Source organism: Heloderma suspectum, chromosome 4 (assembly GCF_057233095.1).
Source record: "Heloderma suspectum isolate Gila_16-S chromosome 4, 16-S_ref, whole genome shotgun sequence".
In the NCBI taxonomy this organism is placed as follows: Eukaryota; Metazoa; Chordata; class Lepidosauria; order Squamata; family Helodermatidae; genus Heloderma; species Heloderma suspectum.
In genome coordinates, this window is record NC_139461.1 from 199,814,320 (window position 1) to 199,834,121 (window position 19,802).

Genomic DNA, 19,802 nt, shown 5'->3' on the forward strand with positions numbered 1-19,802 from the left:
TGCCAAGCCTGCTGCATCTCACCGTCACCCTCCATGAATCAAGCAAGAGTGTACCTTAGAACACAGCCATAGCGACACTCTCCTTCAGCTGCACATTGTGGGGGAAAGATCAGTAACAGTGGCCAAGGCATCTCATCTTTTAAAGAAGCTACTTGTTCACTGTTACTGATCTCATTGAGGAAACCCTGATAAGCTTTCAAGAAACACAGGTTGGAAATCACTGATCTAAAAATGTTAGCTAAAGTACATTCTGTGTATATTTTTTGATGAAAAATGGTTTCCAGTAAAAGATGTTCCTTACAATGCCTCTTTATCCCACTTTTCCAAAATTGCTGAAGGCAAATCTAATCAATTTAAACATTAAAAGTTACAATTTTATTTCTATTGGCAATCAAGGAATCAATTACACATTACTGAGTAGATAGTAAGGGCTTGGCAATGCTGCATTCTGGCTTGTAATCCCCAGATTGAACATTTTATCCCAAGAATTTTGGGTTGTTTGACATCACAATAGTACCAAAGTCAAAACAAAACAAAACATTGGAACGAACCTTTTGAAAGAAGTTGCAGTAGTCTCTTTTCAGAATGTATACAGCTACTTCTCTCAGACCTTCTAGTCCATACATGTCTGCAATGCTCAGTATGCAACTGAAGTAAAAGCAATAATGGAAGTTTTACGTAAAGCAGTCCTATTACAGCTATTGTTAGTCCTTAATCAGATCATTCCAGGGTAACTCGCATTATATCCACCCAAGTATAATTCCAGCTTTTGTATTCTAAGTTGCTCACACTTTTTTGGGTCAGATAAAGTGACATTTTTAGAGGCATTATGTATTCCAATAAACATTTAAAACAAATCCAGCATGTTTATATTAACTTCAAATTGGTAATTCATGCTACATATTTTCTCTCCTTCCCATATAGCTTTCTTCATCACTGCTGGCCCAGCAGCTCAGCTCCTAAGTAAAATAAGGTGTCCTACACAATCCCACACACGTCCCCCCCTTCAAATATAATTATAGTGCAATGATAACTATTTCTGGCACCTTTATAATTTCATTTATAGACTTTGTGATGCACCTTCCATTTCAATATAGATGGATGAGAAGCAGAACAGGCACGGTACACAATTAAAAGTAACATAACTCGACACCTACCCAGCATCTGCTTTGTTTGGGAAATCCAGAATTGCTCCATAGATAAAATGTAGAATGACAGTCATTTCTACATGGTTTATACTGAAAAACAAAAAGAAAAACCATTTCAGACACCAGTGTCTGCAGAATGAAATAAATGGTTCCCATTTTATAAATCCTAAGCGGTTCACCAAAATTGAACAGCTATCCTGTCATACTATGAAACAAAACCACATCAAGGTGAAGTAATACCACTAATGCAATCTAAAATTACACAAGGGTTGCCTTCCCCAACCCCAACTGTCAAATAAAAACGTAATTCTCACACTATCAGCGTTTTGAAAGCTTCAGTGATCTAGCCTTCAGGTGTCACCCTGAAGCCTCTTTCTTGCTAACTACCCAGCTGAGTTTGACAAACTACTTAAGAGGCAGCACATTCCAGATCTAGGGGTTAAGCTGACTTTACGGAGTTTCTCATCTCTAGAATTGGGAGTGGGAGGGGTTGTACTCATTTTCCAAGGAGTTTAGAAGAAATCGTCAGCAGATTAAAATGCCTTTTGTAAGAGATCAAACCGCCAACATTCGATGGATCATGGAGAAAGCAAGAGAATTCCAGAAAAACGTCTATTTCTGCTTCATTGACTACAAAAAGCCTTTGATTGTGTGGATCACAACAAACTGTGGCAAATTCTTAAAGAGATGGGAGTACCAGACCACCTTACCTGTCTCCTGAGAAACCTGTATGAGGGTGAAGAAGCAACAGTAAGAACCAGACATGGAACAACCGAGTGGTTCAAAATTGGGAAAGGAGTATGACAAGGCTGCATACTGTCACCCTGCTTATTTAACTTATATGCAGAGTACATCATGAGAAACGCCGGGTTGGATGAATCACAGGTCGGAATTAAGATTGCCGGGAGAATTATCAACAACCTCAGATATGCAGACGATACCACCCTAATGGCAGAAAGCGAAGAACATCTACAGAGCCTCTTGTTGAGGGTGAAAGTGGACAGTGCAAAAGCTGGTTTGAAACTCCACATTAAAAAAACTAAGATCATGGCATCTGGCCCCATCACTTCCTGGCATATAGAAGGGGAAGAAATGGAAGCAGTGACAGCTTTTATTTTCTTGGGCTCCAAGATCACCGCAGACGGTGACTGTAGCCATGAAATTAAAAAAACGCTTGCTCCTAGGGAGGAAAGCTATGGCAAACCTAGACAGCATAGTAAGAAGCAGAGACATCACCTTGCTGACAAAGGTCCATATAATCAAAGCTATGGTTTTCCCAGTAGTAACGTATGGCTGTGAGAGCTGGACTATAAGGAAGGCTGAGCGCTGAAGAATTGATGCTTTCGAACTGTGGTGCTGGAGAAGACTCTTACGAGTCCCCTGGACTGCAAGGAGGTCCAATCAGTCCATCCTAAAGGAAATCAACCCTGAGTGCCCATTGGAGGGACAGATCCTGAAGCTGAAGCTCAAATATTTTGGCCACCTAATACGAAGAGAAAACTCCCTGGAAAAGACCCTGATGCTGGGAAAGATTGAAGGCAAAAGGAGAAGGGGATGGCAGAGGATGAGATGGCTAGATAACATCACCGATGCAACGAATATGAACCTGAGCACACTCCGGGAGAGAGCAGAGTACAGGAAGGCCTGGCGTGCTATGGTCCATGGGGTCACTAAGAGTCGGACACAACTTAATGACTGAACAACAACAACAACAACAACAACAACAACAAGAGATGAAAACTGTAGGCCCCTCCGGAAGAGCTCATGGGCAGATACAGACACAACAGGCTGGTACAGATATCACACCAACCCCTGGTTTGGTACTACAAAAAGCCATCAAGGAGTCTTTCTCTTCGCCTCCCGCTGCATGGAGCCATTCTGTCTCTTCTTCCCCGATTTGAGGCAAGCCACGGTTTGCTATTTCCTCTAAACCAGCAAACTATTGTTTGTGCTTGCCTTGAAAATGAAGACCGGAAACCATGGTTTGATCCTGGTTTCCAGGGCAAGTTACATGTAAGCCACAGTTTGCTAGTTGAAATGAAAGAGCAAATTATGGTTTGCCTCAAACCAAGAAAGGAGGGAGGGAGTTGCCACACAGATAGGAGCAGGGTGGATGTTGGAAGACTTGCCCTTGTCGCACCAAACCATTCTATCTGAGCCAGCCACCGTGGATTTTTTCCCTTTCTTTTCTGAATAGCCCCTTAAACCAGAGTGGTTTTTAAAAAGCAGCTTGTGATATAGCATGAAGGAGAGGAAAATAATTCACATGGTCATGATGGAGCTCCTAAGTGTACAACTCAAGCCCTGCTGCTTCTTCCACTTCAACATTTTTCCAAAATCATATCTACATTACTGGGAGCTAAACTGCCTATGGCCACTCACAAAAGAACTTGGAATCATAGTGGAAAACAAATGCAGAGTGCAATTCTCACCCCAAAAAAGACAAATTCAGCTTTAGGTATGATTAGGGGATGGGGGACACTAGTCTCGAAATGCCCTTAAAATATCTAGTACTGCCACATTTGCAGTACTGTGTATCATTCTGGTTGATGCCATCTCAAAAAGGGTCTTGTAGAACTGGAAGGGCAACCCCTCCTACTAGGTTATGTCTGAAAAAGAGCTCCATGTCTGGAGGCAGTAAAACCACTGAGGGTGAACAACATGGGATGGTCATCATTATGCTGCCCTGTCGTGAACTTCCAGAGGCATCTGTCTGGCCAGATTTCGAGACAGACTGTGGAACTTGACCAGCGAGGTGAGCCATACCTTTCTATCCACCTGCTCCTCTCTGTGCCTGTTGACGATCTCAACCAGAGAACTGCAAACTTCTCGGCGGCGTCTAGCTTCTCTCTTTCCAAACCAGAATGCTGCCCTTTAAACCATCTTTTGCTCCAGTCACAACCTGATGTCTTTCCTCAGGACACTGTACTGGCTCAGCTGCATTGGAATGAAGCTGCCAGCCCTTACGGTGGAGGTGCTCAGTGCCCTGGCTTTGTCCCCCCACCTTTGATTTTTCATCCGCTACCGCCTCTGTGCCTTGTGCTATGCACCTTTCTTATGACTGGCACAGACTCGTCTTCTATCAAGTCGCCTCCCTTTGCTCCTTCAATTCCTTCCTCAAATCCCATTTATTTTATTCCTTTCCTAGACGACTGTAGCCCCTAATGCTGCTAACTCACCATTATATACTCAATGCTCATTTATCAAGCCCTGTCCTCTCCACCTACCTCTGCCTTGTCAAGCTAACCTTGACTTTAACCATGCTAGGCAGGGACTCTCCTTAAATACACGAGCACAAACACACACAGAGTAAGTGCAGGGCTGGCGTCAAGGGCAAACATGGTTGGGCACTTGTTGAAGGCCCACACCCCAGCAGGGGCCTACTGACAAGGGCAGCCTAAAGTTGCTCCTCCTCTTTGCCACTGCAATCTGCTTGTTCATCTGCCTCTTGCTCTGGCCTAGACAGTGGTGGTGGTGGTGAGGAGTTGTTGATGCCACGGTCTAATTGCACACTGGCTCTCTGCCTGTCCAGCATGCAAGTGGTAGCAATGATGAGAAAGAGGATGAGGAGTGTTAGCAGCTGGTAACAATGGTGGTGAGAAGGTAGACTCGCTGTGGGAGGGAGCACCCGGTGAGTGTGTCTTGCCCAAGGGCCCTCAAAAACCTGGAGCCGACACTGAGTAAGTACATAGAATTATCTGTATTAAGCAGAAGAGTTTGAATTTATTCTTCACTGCAGGGGGATAAGGACCAGTTTTATCATAGTGAACACAAACTCGAGCGCAAGTGGCTTGGGTCTTGAGTTCTTGTGAGTGGAATGCAACTTGTGGGATGTTCCTGCTGGTGGAAAGGGGGAGGAGCAATTTCTGCCAGTTCCTCCTCTGTCCTGTAGCCCCCTATAAGTCTGCTCCGGAGGGTTGGGGCAACCAGTTAAAGTGTGGGAGGTGGCATGGGGGCTGCAGGGAGAACCTGCAGAAGTCACCTCTCACTCCTCCTTCCTCTGGCTGGAGTCTCTGCTGGACTGTAGCCCCTTCTGCAAATGGAAGGGTAACTTGGGATACAACCAAATGCGTTCCCATGAATTAATCCTGCATTTCAAGATATGGCTTCCATAATAATAAGTGGGAACTGTGGTATGTACTGTGACACGTGGACCCTCCAAACATTAAATATGTTTAAGGAGCATTCAGTAATGGACACATTATTTATTTTTGGTTAAGTGACAAAAGCAACACAGTTGTCTGACTGTATGTGAACACATAAGGTAGCCATAAAAACAGCACAAGAAAGCAGTCCTGCTGTCTTGACAGCTGGTCTCTTAAACAGCATTTCCATTGTTTTAGGATACGCCATATGCGCTATGCTCTCAAATGTTTATTTAAACAGGCAACATGAAAATCTGCAGTGAGTAGGATGGAGTGAAAGGGAGTATTACTGCAACAGTAGTTCAGTTCAAACCAGGGTTTGATCAGGGTTTGATCCTGGTCTGCAATCCTGGCTTACTGGGCAAGTGCAAACCATACCTTACTGGAGTTTGCAATGGCAAAGTCATTACTCTGAGCCTGTGAGGAGTGGGTGGGGAAGGAGCCTAGAAGAAGCCCAAGGGTTCTTCTCGGCTTCTTCTCACAGATCCAAACACAGTTTGGCATTCTGTCTGACCTGGGCCAATATAAGACATATTCCAGTACTGAAAATACTGGGGCTTCAGTTAAGACTGAAACACACAGGCGAAGAGGCACCATCTGGGTTCCAGCCAAGGCAATGGGAAAAAGGGCTCATGTTGGCTGGAGGATGCTGGGAGTTGTAGTCCAACACATCTGGAGGGTGCCAGGTTGGGGAAGACTATGCATGAGGATTTCTACTCATACAATGGGACTTCTCTCCTTCCCAAACCTGCTCTAGAGGGTCCCCCAACCCTCTGAAGCAGATTTTGGTGGGTGCCCAGGGGGTTACAGGTGGAGTGGGAATGTGTTTCGTCAATGGTGTCCATTCCTTTGGTGGAGGGACACTGTTGAATTTCACCCTTGGTCTAGTTTTCCTCATACAGCTAATAAGGTGGTGGGTCTGTTTTTGGATTGTACCACTTCAGACTACATGTTAAGGCTCACATTATTTAATGTTCCTCCATATGGGAAATGTTTTGTATGTTAGAAAGCTAGTTCTTCTCCTTTATATGCCAGTTTCCTACATGCAGGGTTGGTTTTTTTTTATGGGGGAGCATTTAATCAAATGAGCTCCACTTCCAGTCTGAAGTTGTATAGTCAAGAAAACATTTACACCTCATCTGCTGTTCATGAGAACTAGTGTCTTGACTAGAGGCCACACCTCTGTGGATTAAAAGACTACAGCCTTGAACCATTTCACTACCTATTGGTGCTTTGTGATTACTTAAGAAGCTTGCTTCAGGTATCTAACCTAATTAGAAGATGTTTCTCTAAATAATACTTCGGTCTGACTACAACTTCACCAAAATCCTGACTCCAATTCTTTCCCCAAATCTAGTTCTATGACTCTTGGACTATGACTAAACAATAGTTTAGTGTTAGGAGACCGAGTCTAGCTGTCCATCATCCTGACTCATGAATTCCCCTCTTCTCCTTCAGTGCAGCCACTAGAAAGAATGTGTAAACTTTTGCTTCCATTTTTTTAACTGATCATGGCTTGTCATGTCGTCTGCACCCAATAATCTGTGGGTGAGCTTAACTTGTTTGGAACAAGCCAACTTCATACCATGAGTTTAAACAAACTATAATCAAGATTAACCACAGATAAGGGTTCAGACAATATGCTAAATTGTGGTTAATCTAGAATGGACGCCTCTAATCTCCTCCTCACAGTCACACCTGAGAAGGAGAGGGGAGGAGGACAGCATGAGCCCAAGGCTTGCTGCAGCTTATTCTGGCAACACTGAATCAGGGATCTCCTTTTTGGGTCAGTGGGCACATTTTGATAAAGTGTTGGGGCTGCTCTCACAAAATGGCTGCCATGGGGGGTTCCAATTCACAAAATGGCTGCCATGGTGGCTATGTCCAGTCATGAAGCACCCATTTCCCAGAAGGAAAACTGATGAGGCTAAAGGAAAAGTTACTTGTCCAAGAACCTAGGTAAAAAGCAGAGATGGGGGCTGAGCTACAAATGCTACATATGTGCTCTCAACAAAGCACAACAAAATACCCATTTCATAGATGGCAAACTGGTGTTACTCACTGGTTTGCCATAGACGGCAAACTGGTGAAACACACCCATACATACCCAACACACACTCAGGGAAAACACACACAGAGTCACATCTGCACACGCAAATCAGGCAAAACAGAAGCCACATACACCACAAGAAAAAACATCTCCCTCGCTCCACACTACCCCCCCTAGATCCCCAGGATGTTATCTGCCATGCCCCATAGGTGCCCCCTGACACTCCCTACCACCTCCCAACTTCTTGTTTTCCCTGATTGCTGTGCAGCTTCAAAATTAAATGCTGGACTGCAGCCACCCACTGTTTTTATTTTCAAAGAATGCTTCTGGGGCCCACATGAGGCCCAGAGGCATTCTTGGTGGAAAAGATGCTGCTGGAGGCTGGTAGTTTACATCACAGAATGCTGGCCTCCTAGTTAATTTTTCTGTAATAACAATAATAAAAAAATCTTAGGACGCAATGCATGTTTAGACAGAAAAAAGGTCCTACAACTCCCAACATTCCCCCAGCCTGCCACGCTGGCTGGGCCGTGCTGGGAATTGTAGGAATTTTTTTCTGTCTAAACTGTTGGAGGGTCTCGGGCCATGAATTACGTAACCTGAACTTGAAGGGTTGACTTTTCCTTGTTTCCACCCCCTACTGTCCTATTCTTCTTCCTACTTCCTCCTGCAAGGGATGCTGACCATGGGACTGACCTCAGCCAGCTTACCTTGAGATGTAAGATTTTTATATCCCCAGTAAAGTCTGTTCCTAACACACCACTTGAGTGTGTTTTGTCTCCAACCGTGATGGGGGGGGGGCTGATTCGGACTTCATAAACATGCTTAGGATTGCCCCTTTAAACAATAAAAATATCAGGAGGGGCAGGGACGCTTGTAGGGCCAAAGGAGGTGTCTGCAGGAACCATACTGGCGACCCCAGCACTAAACCATAATTAGGGTTTCGTCCAAACACAGCTCTTGACTATGGTGCTGCACAACTCCCAAGTTATGCTCTGGATGATCCCTTAGCACTGACTGGACCAAATCTAAACCTCAGTGGCCTATGACTTTCTTGTAAATATTTAGGTATCCTTGGACTCCCGGGCTATGATCCTTAGCACCAGCAGCCAGGAGGGGCTCTTTAGTTACTCCTCCCAAAGTGATCCTTTTCCTGGATCCACAACACTGGTGGCTATGAATTAAGAATTAAGTGATCCATGAACTGAGCAGTCAACTGGCTTCAGCATTTGCCACACGCTTCACTCTTATTGTGTGAACAGCCATGAAAATCTGCTTAAACTGTCACCATTGGTAACACCAGTGGGCCAGTACAGATAGCGATGGCTCTCAGTAAACAAACTGGAACCAGGCTCAAGAATCTGCACTCCTCCACGCTAGGTCAGCCAAACATGTGGGGCTTCAAAACTGGAAGAAGGTGTCATTTTCCATACAACAATGGATTAACAATTTGCACCCCCCTGTCCTTATTTGGATAGACAACGTATTAATGTGAATTCAAAGATAAATACGAGAACATTTTGTCAGCATTTCTTGAGACTTCTGCATCATAGTTGGCAGTCCAGTATAGCTGTCTGTCCAGTTATATGGCCAAGATACCTTACCCCATCTCCCCCTTTCATTTCAAACTCTCCCTTTTTATTTGAAAGTTACAATTGTTATTATTTTTTGGAACAATGCAAATAAAGGGTTGTATCCAATGGTGGCTTTATGGTACTGGAAAACACTCCTGCTCACTTAAAGCAAAGCACCTGATTTTTGCCATTATCTTCCTGCGGTTTTCCTACTGCAGCCTTCTGAGCTCCAGACCATTCCCCCAAGCCCCAGAAACAGCTTTTTGGAAGACACGGTGGGCTGCATTGAGTAGGAGGGAGCAACAAAATCAGGGTTCACTATGATGTGCAAGTGAAAGTGCTTTCCACTAGCTCAGCCTTCCTCAACCTGGTGCCCTCCAGGTGCTTTGGACTACAACTCCCAGCATTCCTAACCAAACTGAAGTCCAAAATATTTGGACTTCACAAAGCCATCAGTGAAATCAACTCAAATAAAAACTCTTTAGTTAAAACAGAAAAGGAGAAACTGCACTCAACTCTCTGGAGCCCCTCTCACCCTGGAACAAAAGTTCCTCCCTGTTAACCTTGGTTGAGGAGTTTGTCAGCACTGATGTCAACCATCCTTAACCCTGACTAAGGTTTTCCTTAAGCCAGTATTTGAAACCTGGTAAACCTGTTGCTTAGTAAGGGCTATTGATGTTGCACAGGTGTAGGTTTAAGCTAGTGCAACATCAATAGTGCTAGTGCATGGACACTGCTGGATCCTTCTCTGTGGTTTGAAATGGGCTCTAGATCTCAATTTGGAGGGGAGAAGGAGTGGGAAGACAGGTTGTCCTCCTTTTTGTTAACCATGGTTAGTAGGCAAGCTGCGTTATCTTCACCAGCCCAATACATCATGCTAAAAACAAAGAACGATAAAAACAATAAATGCAAACTGAATTAATTACACTCCAATGCAGAGTGCTCTCGTTTTTACTTTTCTGTTCAAAGGCTTTGCAAAAAAGATGCAGATTGAATTCACAGAGGTTTCCCATAACCAAAAATCAGAACTCTGACTCAAATACATTGCACCAAATAGAGTGTCAGGACAAATTAATTTGAATTGCTTTGTATTCAGCTTGGTTGCTCTGTATTACCAGTGATTTTAAATTGCCTACCTTTGCTCCCATATGACTTGCAAACAACTCTGCTTACCCTTGAAGAGTGATGTGCTCTTGAGAGCTTTCGGCCCAGCTCCCATTCAGCATAGCAGCAAAGTAACTAGATCTGGCACATAAAATGGCCCTGGGAGAAAGAGAGGGGGAGAAATAATTCAAAAAGAGTAAACATTATTCTCCTAGATACAAATATTTATTTTAGGAAAGCTGTTAGAAAAAGGTTGAAATCCTTTGCCCTTTACATACTACTGTATGTCTGCTCACTGCATAGTTATTCCTCTCAATATGTCTGGCAATTTAATCCAATTTGTCACAGAATGTGGAAAATAGCTACCATCCTGAAATGCCTCCAGTTAACAGCTAATCCACAATTTGTTTTCATTATCCACAAAATAGGGCAGTGGGGAAAAAATTACTGGATTCCTAGGCACCTGGGATTTCTCCCACTTTGAACCTTTAGCAATGTTATCTTCCCCTTTGCAGATCTTTCATCTTTCTCCCAAATAAGGAAATACACTTTTGAGGGCAGATCTGCAGTTTAATAGTAATTCAGCTATTAATATGCTACAATCTTACCACAGACTTTCTAGGATGGTTTATTCTGGTAAAATAATGCCTTTGAAAGACAAAGAGTTTCTTAGATGTACAGCTGTATTTTCTCTCCCCCCACCCCAGCTGTCCTCTGAAAACAAAAGCATTTTCAAACTCAAAACACAACAGATTTCATCCGGCAGTTTTTACTTAGCATTGACCTCATATATTCCAGAACAAATCTTACTCAGTACTGCATGGCCATATAATGTGTGAACAGCTATTAGGACTTGCATCCTAAAGCAGCCGGCATTTAAAACTTAAATCTAAGTCCACAAACTGTAGTCAAACTATGGAATTTGCTACCAAGACATAGTGACGGCCATCCATTTGAAGGGCTTTAAAAGGGGGTTAGACAAATTCCTGGAGAAGACTATCAATGGCTACTAGTCCTGATGGCTCTATGCTGCCTCCAGAGGCAGTATGACTATATACACCAGTTGCTGGGGAACATGGGCGGGAGGGTGCTGTTGTACTCATGTCCTGCTTGTGGGTTTCTTGTGCGCAGCTAGTTGGCCACTGTGTGAACAGAATGTTGGACTAGATGGACCCTTGGTCTGATCCAGCATGGCTCTTCTTATGTTCTTAAACATTTTTTATGCAACTGATTAATGCTGAAGGGACCAAACCAGCTTCATTCATCTTTGACAATCCAGCTCTTTCCTTGGTTTAAGAAACTGCCATCAATTATTATCTCACATTATTTCCTTGGGTTTTATAAATGTAGTATCCACTCAGCGTTCTGATTCAATGTTCTTTCTTTCACGCTTTGGATTTTTTCCTCCCAATTGCTGCAGTAAGCTGCTATACTTCCTAGATGTTTCAGGTGAGAATAACGAGAAAGAATCTCTGTATATAGATTTGCAAATTTGGAATATTTCTCTTATTGTATATTCTCATTTTCATGCTATGAAGGAGGAGCTAGCGAACTGAGCAGCATTTCAGAATGTAGCCCACAACAGCCAGAATTCAACATGGTGCAAACGGAAGGACACCCGCGCAACAGGAATTTCTCCCCTCTCTTCTCCCCCGTAGCTCCTCCCCCAAGCTCTTGCACATCTGGTCTGAAAGATCTTCCCAACCTTCCAAAGCAAATGTTTAGGGTACAGGAGGGAGGGGGAATCGCCCCTCCTCGCAGTTCAGTCAGTGGAAAACCTTGACTGGATTTTTCCCAACATTCTTCCCCTTTAAAAGCAAAGAGCCTTCATCTTTATCTATCACGTATCAGTGTACATTTGAATATTTAACAAATTTTATTTTTAAAAAAGACCTAAATTTAAGGGCCAATTCACATATTTACAGTTGAGAAAGTTCTTAAGCAATGGGGTGTGGCTTATGCAAAAGACCACACATAGCAAGTAACATTTGAAAAGGATTTACATGGTACTTCTTACACATGGCAGTAGATACAGTCAACATATTAATACCCCTGCGCGCGCGCACGCACGCACACACACACTTCCTCATTCACAAATGTGACAACTAGAACACTTTACAGAGAAAGATAAACTATTTCCCTCAGCTTTATACAGATGCAATATAGGTAAGAGACTACTACAACTGAATATTTGAGAGTATATTGGTATTTCCAAGTTTTGTTCTTTCAACAAAAAAGCAATAAAGTGTTCTTTTAAGGAATGCTGTTGCTTCTCAAAATACCTGTGCACTTCAAATGGTTTTCCATCAATCCAAATATTAATATCTGAAAACCAAGATTTCTCATAGAGCATCAACAGATCTTTTCCTAAGTCAGATGCAGTTTCTGTTTCAGAATCAACTGGAGAAAGAAAAATGACTGTTTTTATCTGTTCTCAATTTATCCTGGAATGTTTTGAAATTCAAGCATTCATAGAGTAAAAAAGTGTTTTATTGTCGTATTACAGAAATAAGTTGTATATTTATCCATCATTTTTGTATTTAAGAAGGGCCATAATTCAGTGACAGAGCACATGCTGTGCATAAATAAGGTACCAGGTTCAATCTCTGCTAACACCAACGATCTGACTCAGTATAAACGTAGATTCAGTTTTCTATAATGGGGTGTGTGTATGTATGTATGCCTGCATTTCTGTGTCTTGCAACCAATAAAGGCAAGGCCATTATATTTTAGTGCCTATGAAATGAAGAGTTCTAATTTGCGATAGCTGGAGCTCATCAACATCAGCATTTCATTGACTGGGTCCTTTCACATAGGTTTCTAGCATCAACGGGGTGATTTCTATGATTCAGAGATGCAAATGCATCATATGAAATATGGTAACCAATAAAGTTGGAGGGAGCAAAGGTCTTTCATTTATGGAGATAAGCCATGTTGCATACAATGGCATGTTAGACATTCCCCTCTTCCCTCCCCATCCCCTTTTGCTGGTGTATTGTGCCTTTTAGGCTGTGAGCATGTGGCAGGGCTATTCCAATGCATGCAAAGACAGGCCTGTTCGATAGTTAATAAAACAATCTCCGTAACTCTTACAGAACACTTTTTTTCTGCCCATCTTTTCCACCCACGCAATGCACTACAATGGGAAGTCAAAGAGAACTGAACTGGAATGCATCCCTTCTCGGCACATACAGCAGCTCTACTCTTACTCGTTAGGCAAGTGTAAGGATTGCTGCCTCTATATATCCCTCCAGTCCTGTCTGAGTGATGCAAGGCTCATTTACTCAGGAGCGGAGTTGCCGTCAAGAATTATTAATCGTGACATTGCTAGTGGAGTAACTGCAAACCTCATTTGAGATAGTTAACAAACCCACACTGGCATTTAGGTAACAACAGAAAATCGAAACACCACAGTTTTAACCTCACCTGACACAGTTACATTGCCTTTAGCATCAACAGCTTCTTCAGGAATTTCATTTGCAATAAAAGGAGAAGCAGCAGTTTCTGTTTCTACGGCTCCATTTGAGGAATACTGATCACCAGATGGCCTTTCATGATTTTCCAGGCACTGTGCACCTGATATTTGGCCAGTCTGTAGATGGCTGACTTGAAGACTTACATCTTCCTTTGATAGTCTAGGCTTTGATACTTCCTTCTTGAGAACCTCTTGCTCAGCTTCTTTTATGTTTCTGTCAGATGAATACACAACCCTAGGAAGAGAGAGTCAGGCTGCAATTCCGTGCACAGTTATTTGGGAATAAGTCTGAGGCAGACCTCAGTCGGACTTATTTGATTTATACCCCACCTTTCAGGAAATGGTGCTCAAAGTGGCTAAGAACAACAGAAGCCAAAATTTAAAATAAAGACATAAAGCAATCATAAAAAACAACTATATTAAAACACAATTTAAAAACACAAGAATGAATAAAAACAGCACCTAACCCAACCGACCACCTTACATGCCAAAGGCCATAAGGAAAGGTCTTTTCCTGCAAGCAGAAGGACAATTGAGAGGGGGCCAACCTAGCCTCTCTCAGCAGGGAGTTCCAAAGCAGACAGCAGCCACTGAGGCCCTCTCTCACGTCATCATCAAGCGTGACTCTGATGGTGGCTGGACCGAGAGAAGGGCCTCCGAATCTCTTAAAACCTGGTCAGGCTCATATAGGAGAAAGCAGGCTTTCTGGCAGCCTGGTCCCAAGTCATATAGAGCTGCATAAAGTCATAACCATAAACAGACTGGTAGCCAGTGAAGCAGTTGTAACAAGAGAGTCACATGCTCCCTGTAACTGGTCCCGGTCAGCAGGCTGGCCACAGCCATAATCACCAAGCAAGTCTTTCGAAGGAATAGTTTTCTGGACATTTTCCAAAAGAAAACATGCAGACCTAGGGAAAGAAAATAAACACGAGATACAGATCCAAGGGAACTGTGCAGAAAAAAACGTAAAGCAAGATATAACCAGAAGATGCTGCAATGCAGACCCAGAATGAACAACACTTAGGATTACCTCCTGGACTGCCAGCGAAAATGATAATTTACTGTTGCCAGTGAGAAAGATAGCTTTATCAGTTAGAAATAGCATACAACATTCAATGTTCAATAAAGTCAGAGAGGTTTTTTAAAAAATAAAATAACATCTCAAGCAATATTTCCTCTCGATAGCTAAATAACTCAGGCTACTTTCTTTGGGAAAACATCCAGAAAGCTATTTCCTAGAGAGACTTGCTTGGTGAATGGCATGAATTTATGGAGTGTAAAAAGAATATGCATTTCCCTTTAAGGCATAAACACTCTTGTCCAAATCTGTTCTAAAATGACCTCCAGACAGACATTCTAAACTGTGTGCTGCAATCAGATGAAACTTGTCTGTGTTTATTAGTCAATTCATAATTTCAGAAAAATACAAGGTAGTCTTTGGGTTGAGATGCCTGCCTGGAAGCTATAACACCCTGTTATCAGACAGTCATCTAAATTACGGATGCAAAATTCTTCTTCCCTTTAGGAGAGTATGCTGACTGGACTGCTAAAATCTTGATAATCACTTGACACGACCCACAAATATCACAGTGAACAAGTAATGGGAAGGAAGAAATAGTCAGTCATTTTCATATATAAAAGCCAGTTCTCAACTTTCTGTTACATTAGTCTGACCAACACTGGGAAACATTGTCACACTCTTACCAGGCTTTGAAAACAGGAGGAAATTTGATATTTATTAGCCAAGTTACCAGGGGCAGGACCCAGATTCATCCAACAGCCCAGTGGAGTCCCCAAGTGCACCCCTTTCTTTCCTTCCATAAATGAATGGCTGCTGTTCATTCATATGGGGTAAGTGCTGCTTTCTGGGGACAAAAACCTGCCTACTACCTGATATAGACACCAGGTGGGGGGAGGAAAGGCAGCTCTAGGGTTATGGGGAAGGGGGAAATACGTTTCTGAAACTGCACCCCAAAACCTTTTCCCTAGCTGTAAAATCCCTAGAATTTATCCCCCTCCCCCACATCTGGAATACTTTTGGGTCAAGGAGGGAGAAGCATTCCTTAGCTCCTCTGCATGGCCTGGAACCATGCTTCATCTGGGAAGCTGGGGATAGGTTAGAAGAAGCAGGCCCAACCCCACCTCTTGCTCTACCCATGGATGATGCTATTGAGAGAGAGAGAGACAGAATGTGTGTGTGTGTGTGTGTGTGTATGAGAAAGATAGAAAGACTAACAACAAGGTATTCAAAAGATACATTTAAGCTAAACGTTTTGCTTCCGCCCCCATCAGTAGCTGTGCTGTTAAATGGATATCAGGAGCGGCAGTTTCCAAACTGCTATTCCTGATATTTTTCCTTAAGACTGACTGCATCCACAGTGGATCCAGAGCCTCCTTGTTGTTTTGCTGTTATGCTGCTTTACACCAACCTCTCTCTACAGAATATATCCAATGAGGCAATGATCGAAGCAGGAATCCTGCACTACCGCCTGAAAATTCAAGGAGCATACAGATTTAGGAATAGTCCCCTGACATAGTGCCTAGAGCAGGGCATTTCCAAGTTGCCAAAGCCAATGTACATTCAGAGGTAAAACAAATGGAGCCACTGAATATCAGTTGCAGGGGAACAACACTGGAAGATTGCTATTGCCTTCACGTCTTGTTTGTGGGCTTCGCAGAGGCATCTGGTTGGCCACTGCAGGAAATAAGATGCTGGGCTAAATATTTCTTTGGTCTGATCCAGTATGGCTGCTCTTATGGATCTTCCAATATACACAAGATAGCTGATCCGTGGATTGCTCTTGCATACACAAGTGAAAGAGCTATATTATACGACTGTTTTGGAGCAAAGGGGAAAATAAAGCCATTTTAGACTTCATGAGCTTTCTCTCAGACCTCTCTCTTTTGGTTTAGCCATTACAACAATGGCTATATAGCACAGTAACAGAATATAATTTTATTTTCACTGCCTGAGGAGCCTTGGCGATGAAGGTGCAGGATAGAAATTTGTAAAATTAACTGCAAAAATAATATAAAGCATATACATTAAAGCTATGATTTCCACAGCAGTGAATAAGCTGATCATTATTAGTCATTCTGATGTTGCTAGAGAGAGGACAGCCGAGTGTCTATAAAAGAAGGAGGACAGGAGGAGAGCAGAAATACAGCATGATTAAAAAAGAAATGGAGAAGGAAGACTGCCTACTCATGTTCCAACTGTGGGCTGCATTTGCATGCAACTCTGGGCTTTTATTTCTTCTAAATTAGAGAGTTCTCTGCATATTTTACTTTATCCTAATTGAATACGTTAATATTTGATATTTATGCAGCCCAAGAATGCTACAGTATTCCCTGTTGTACTGACCTAGCCACAGGAGGCAGCACTAGCTGATCTCATAACAAGTGAAGAACATCAAAAGCAACACGCAGTGCTGTTGTGGAAACGACCCCATGCCAGCATCACTCTTAGAGCAGACTGATTCCTGACCACACTGATGAATGCAGGAACCCTGCAGAAGACCCACCACTTTTGAATTTTTTTTTTAAACTGGGTATACTTGCTGTTTTAATAAGTCAGCCTAAAATATAGGTTTAAAAAGGGACAATTTCTCAAGTACTTATGGTTGTGAAATGTCTCCTTTCCAAAACTAGCCTCTTGTTAATGATAGGTAGCATTACAACTACCAGCTCAGCAGGGGTCAGGTGACACAATGGACCAACAGGGTTTCACTTGGCCCCCTAAGCTGCCAATTCTTTCCTGTCTTCTTGGAACTTTTCTAGATGAGTCTGTTATTATGTGCGCACCATTCCTCACTCGTAGTAGTTTATAGATGCTTTAGACAATGTTGTCATCCTCCAGTATCTCTCCTGTGCTTTCCAACCCCTTTCCTGGATTGTTTTTAGGACAGGGAAAATGCAGTCTGTTTTGGAACTGCAAAACACAGTGCAACTAACTCTCCACCAGTGTAGCCGCATCATTCTGTTTTGTTCCACTATACCACAGCGCCACCTAGATTTTATGTAGTGGAATGTACCAAAATGCAAGAAGAGGGGAAAAAAACCCTTTGTGTGTAGACATCCAATCTTAATCTTGCAAAGATTCTAGATGCAGAAGTAGCAGGTTAAAAAGCCTGGTCTTGAAAAATCCTCAGTCTGAGCAATCAGTCACCAGTCACAGGCAGGAGGGGAGTAAGAAGAGTAGCACTTGAGGGGAAGAGAGGCCCTTATGCTCTTACTGGTGGGAGCTGCACAGCCACAATGGCAGAGGTAGCTGGAGTCAGCACTGTGCGTATAAAGGACATGTTGCTTATTAAATGCCTTGTAGAGATAATCAGAAATGTTCAGGTAACTGGAAGTCCAAACAAATACTTATATTTATGACAAATTTACAACACCAATATAAAGAGCCAAAAGGAGAATCAAAGAAAGAAGATGACTGGAGGTTTCCGTAAAGTTTATTCAAGTGTACACACCCACACATTTTTTTATATATGTGTGTGTGTGTGTGTGTGTGTGTGTGTAAGATGAGGCTTGAACTGGTAACCTCTTTTCACTGAAATGATAAATCTGGAATTGATTTTACTCCAATGAACATCTGAAGAATGAGAAAAAACTGAACAGAATAAAATGGCTGCTTACAATAGGAATTAAAATAAGTACATCAGAAAAACAAAGCTTTAAACACAAAATGTTAAATGTGTGGCACAGAGATGAGACAAGAGACTCACAAAATAAAATTTATAAATCCAGGAATAGGAGTATCACCTCCAAAAGCTGCTGAAACTGGTAAGAATCCTTATTTCTCTCTTAGACTTTTGTATCATTTCACAGGCTACAGACAGAGATAAGACAACTCAGTTATTCTTGTCCCATAAGTGCTTGAAGTCATATTGTATTTACTTCTGTAACAGACTGGAAATAATTCCAGGAAAAGCTGGTTAATTGACAATATACACTGCTGCATTTCCTACAACAAAATTTTCTGTTAATTGTTGTTGTTGTTCAGTCGTTCAGTCGTGTCCGACTCTTCGTGACCCCATGGACCATAGCACGCCAGGCCTTCCTGTCCTGTGCTCTCTCCCGGAGCGTGCTCAAGTTCATATTCATTGCATCCGTGATGCTATCTAGCCATCTTATCCTCTGCCGTCCCCTTCTCCTTTTGCCTTCAGTCTTTCCCAGCATCAGGGTCTTTTCCAGGGAGTTTTCTCTTCGCATTAGGTGGCCAAAATATTGGAGCTTCAGCTTCATTATCTGTCCTTCCAATGAGCACTCAGGGTTGATTTCCTTTAGGATGGACTGATTTGACCTCCTTGCAGTCCAGGGCACTCGTAAGAGTCTTCTCCAGCACCACAGTTCGAAAGCATCAATTCTTCGGCGCTCAGCCTTCCTTATAGTCCAGCTCTCACAGCCATACATTACTACTGGGAAAACCATAGCTTTGATTAGACGGACCTTTGTCGGCAAGGTGATGTCTCTGCTTCTTACTATGCTGTCTAGGTTGGCCATAGCTTTCCTCCCTAGGAGCAAGCGTTTTTTAATTTCATGGCTACAGTCACCGGCTGTGGTGATCTTGGAGCCCAAGAAAGTAAAATCTGTCACTGCTTCCATTTCTTCCCCTTCTATATGCCAGGAAGTGATGGGGCCAGATGCCATGATCTTAGTTTTTTTAATGTTGAGTTTCAAACCAGCTTTTGCACTCTCCTCTTTCACCCTCAACAAGAGGCTCTTTAGATCCTCTTCGCTTTCTGCCATTAGGGTGGTATCGTCTGCATATCGGAGGTTGTTGATAATTCTCCCAGCAATCTTAATTCCGACCTCTGATTCATCCAACCCGGCATTTCTCATGATGTACTCTGCATATAAGTTAAATAAGCAGGGTGACAATATGCAGCCTTGTCGTACTCCTTTCCCAATTTTGAACCAATTGGTTGTTCCATGTCTGGTTCTTACTGTTGCTTCTTGACCCTCGTACAGGTTTCTCAGGAGACAGGTAAGGTGGTCTGGTACTCCCATCACTTTCAGAATTTGCCACAGTTTGTTGTGATCCACACAATCAAAGGCTTTAGCGTAGTCAATGAAGCAGAAATAGACATTTTTCTGGAATTCTCTTGCTTTCTCCATGATGCAGCGAATGTTGGCGATTTGATCTCTAGTTCCTCTGCCTCTTCTAAACCCAGCTTGTACTTCCGGTAGTTCTCGGTTCGCATACTGCTGAAGCCTAGCTTGTAGGATTTTGAGCAAGGATCATACCCCAGACTTGTGAATAACCACTCATCTCTAGTAAGAATCTCCTCTAGGTGAGCACAT

At 42.8% G+C, this 19,802-nt stretch overlaps 1 protein-coding gene across 10 annotated transcripts in view; it reads right to left on the minus strand.

The window, feature by feature from the left end:
• The window catches only part of BTBD8 (BTB domain containing 8), a 48,876-nt gene that overhangs the window by 19,671 nt on the left and 9,403 nt on the right, over nucleotides 1-19,802 (minus strand). For 6 of the 10 annotated variants that reach the window (XR_014790483.1, XM_084851929.1, XM_084851927.1 and 3 more), the window contains 5 exons: nucleotides 13,448-13,731; nucleotides 12,304-12,421; nucleotides 10,091-10,180; nucleotides 1,158-1,238; nucleotides 552-648 (listed from right to left, as the gene is read on the minus strand). Coding sequence is in view for 9 of the 10 variants with exons in the window: in XM_084851929.1 (XP_084708055.1) it covers nucleotides 552-648; nucleotides 1,158-1,238; nucleotides 10,091-10,180; nucleotides 12,304-12,421; nucleotides 13,448-13,731 (670 nt within the window). In the remaining variant the exon portion in view is untranslated. Of the gene's footprint in view, nucleotides 1-551; nucleotides 649-1,157; nucleotides 1,239-10,090; nucleotides 10,181-11,343; nucleotides 12,104-12,303; nucleotides 12,422-13,447; nucleotides 13,732-19,802 lie in introns of those variants that run through there. The other 4 variants (XM_084851933.1, XM_084851931.1, XM_084851935.1 and 1 more) reach the window with 3 other exon arrangements.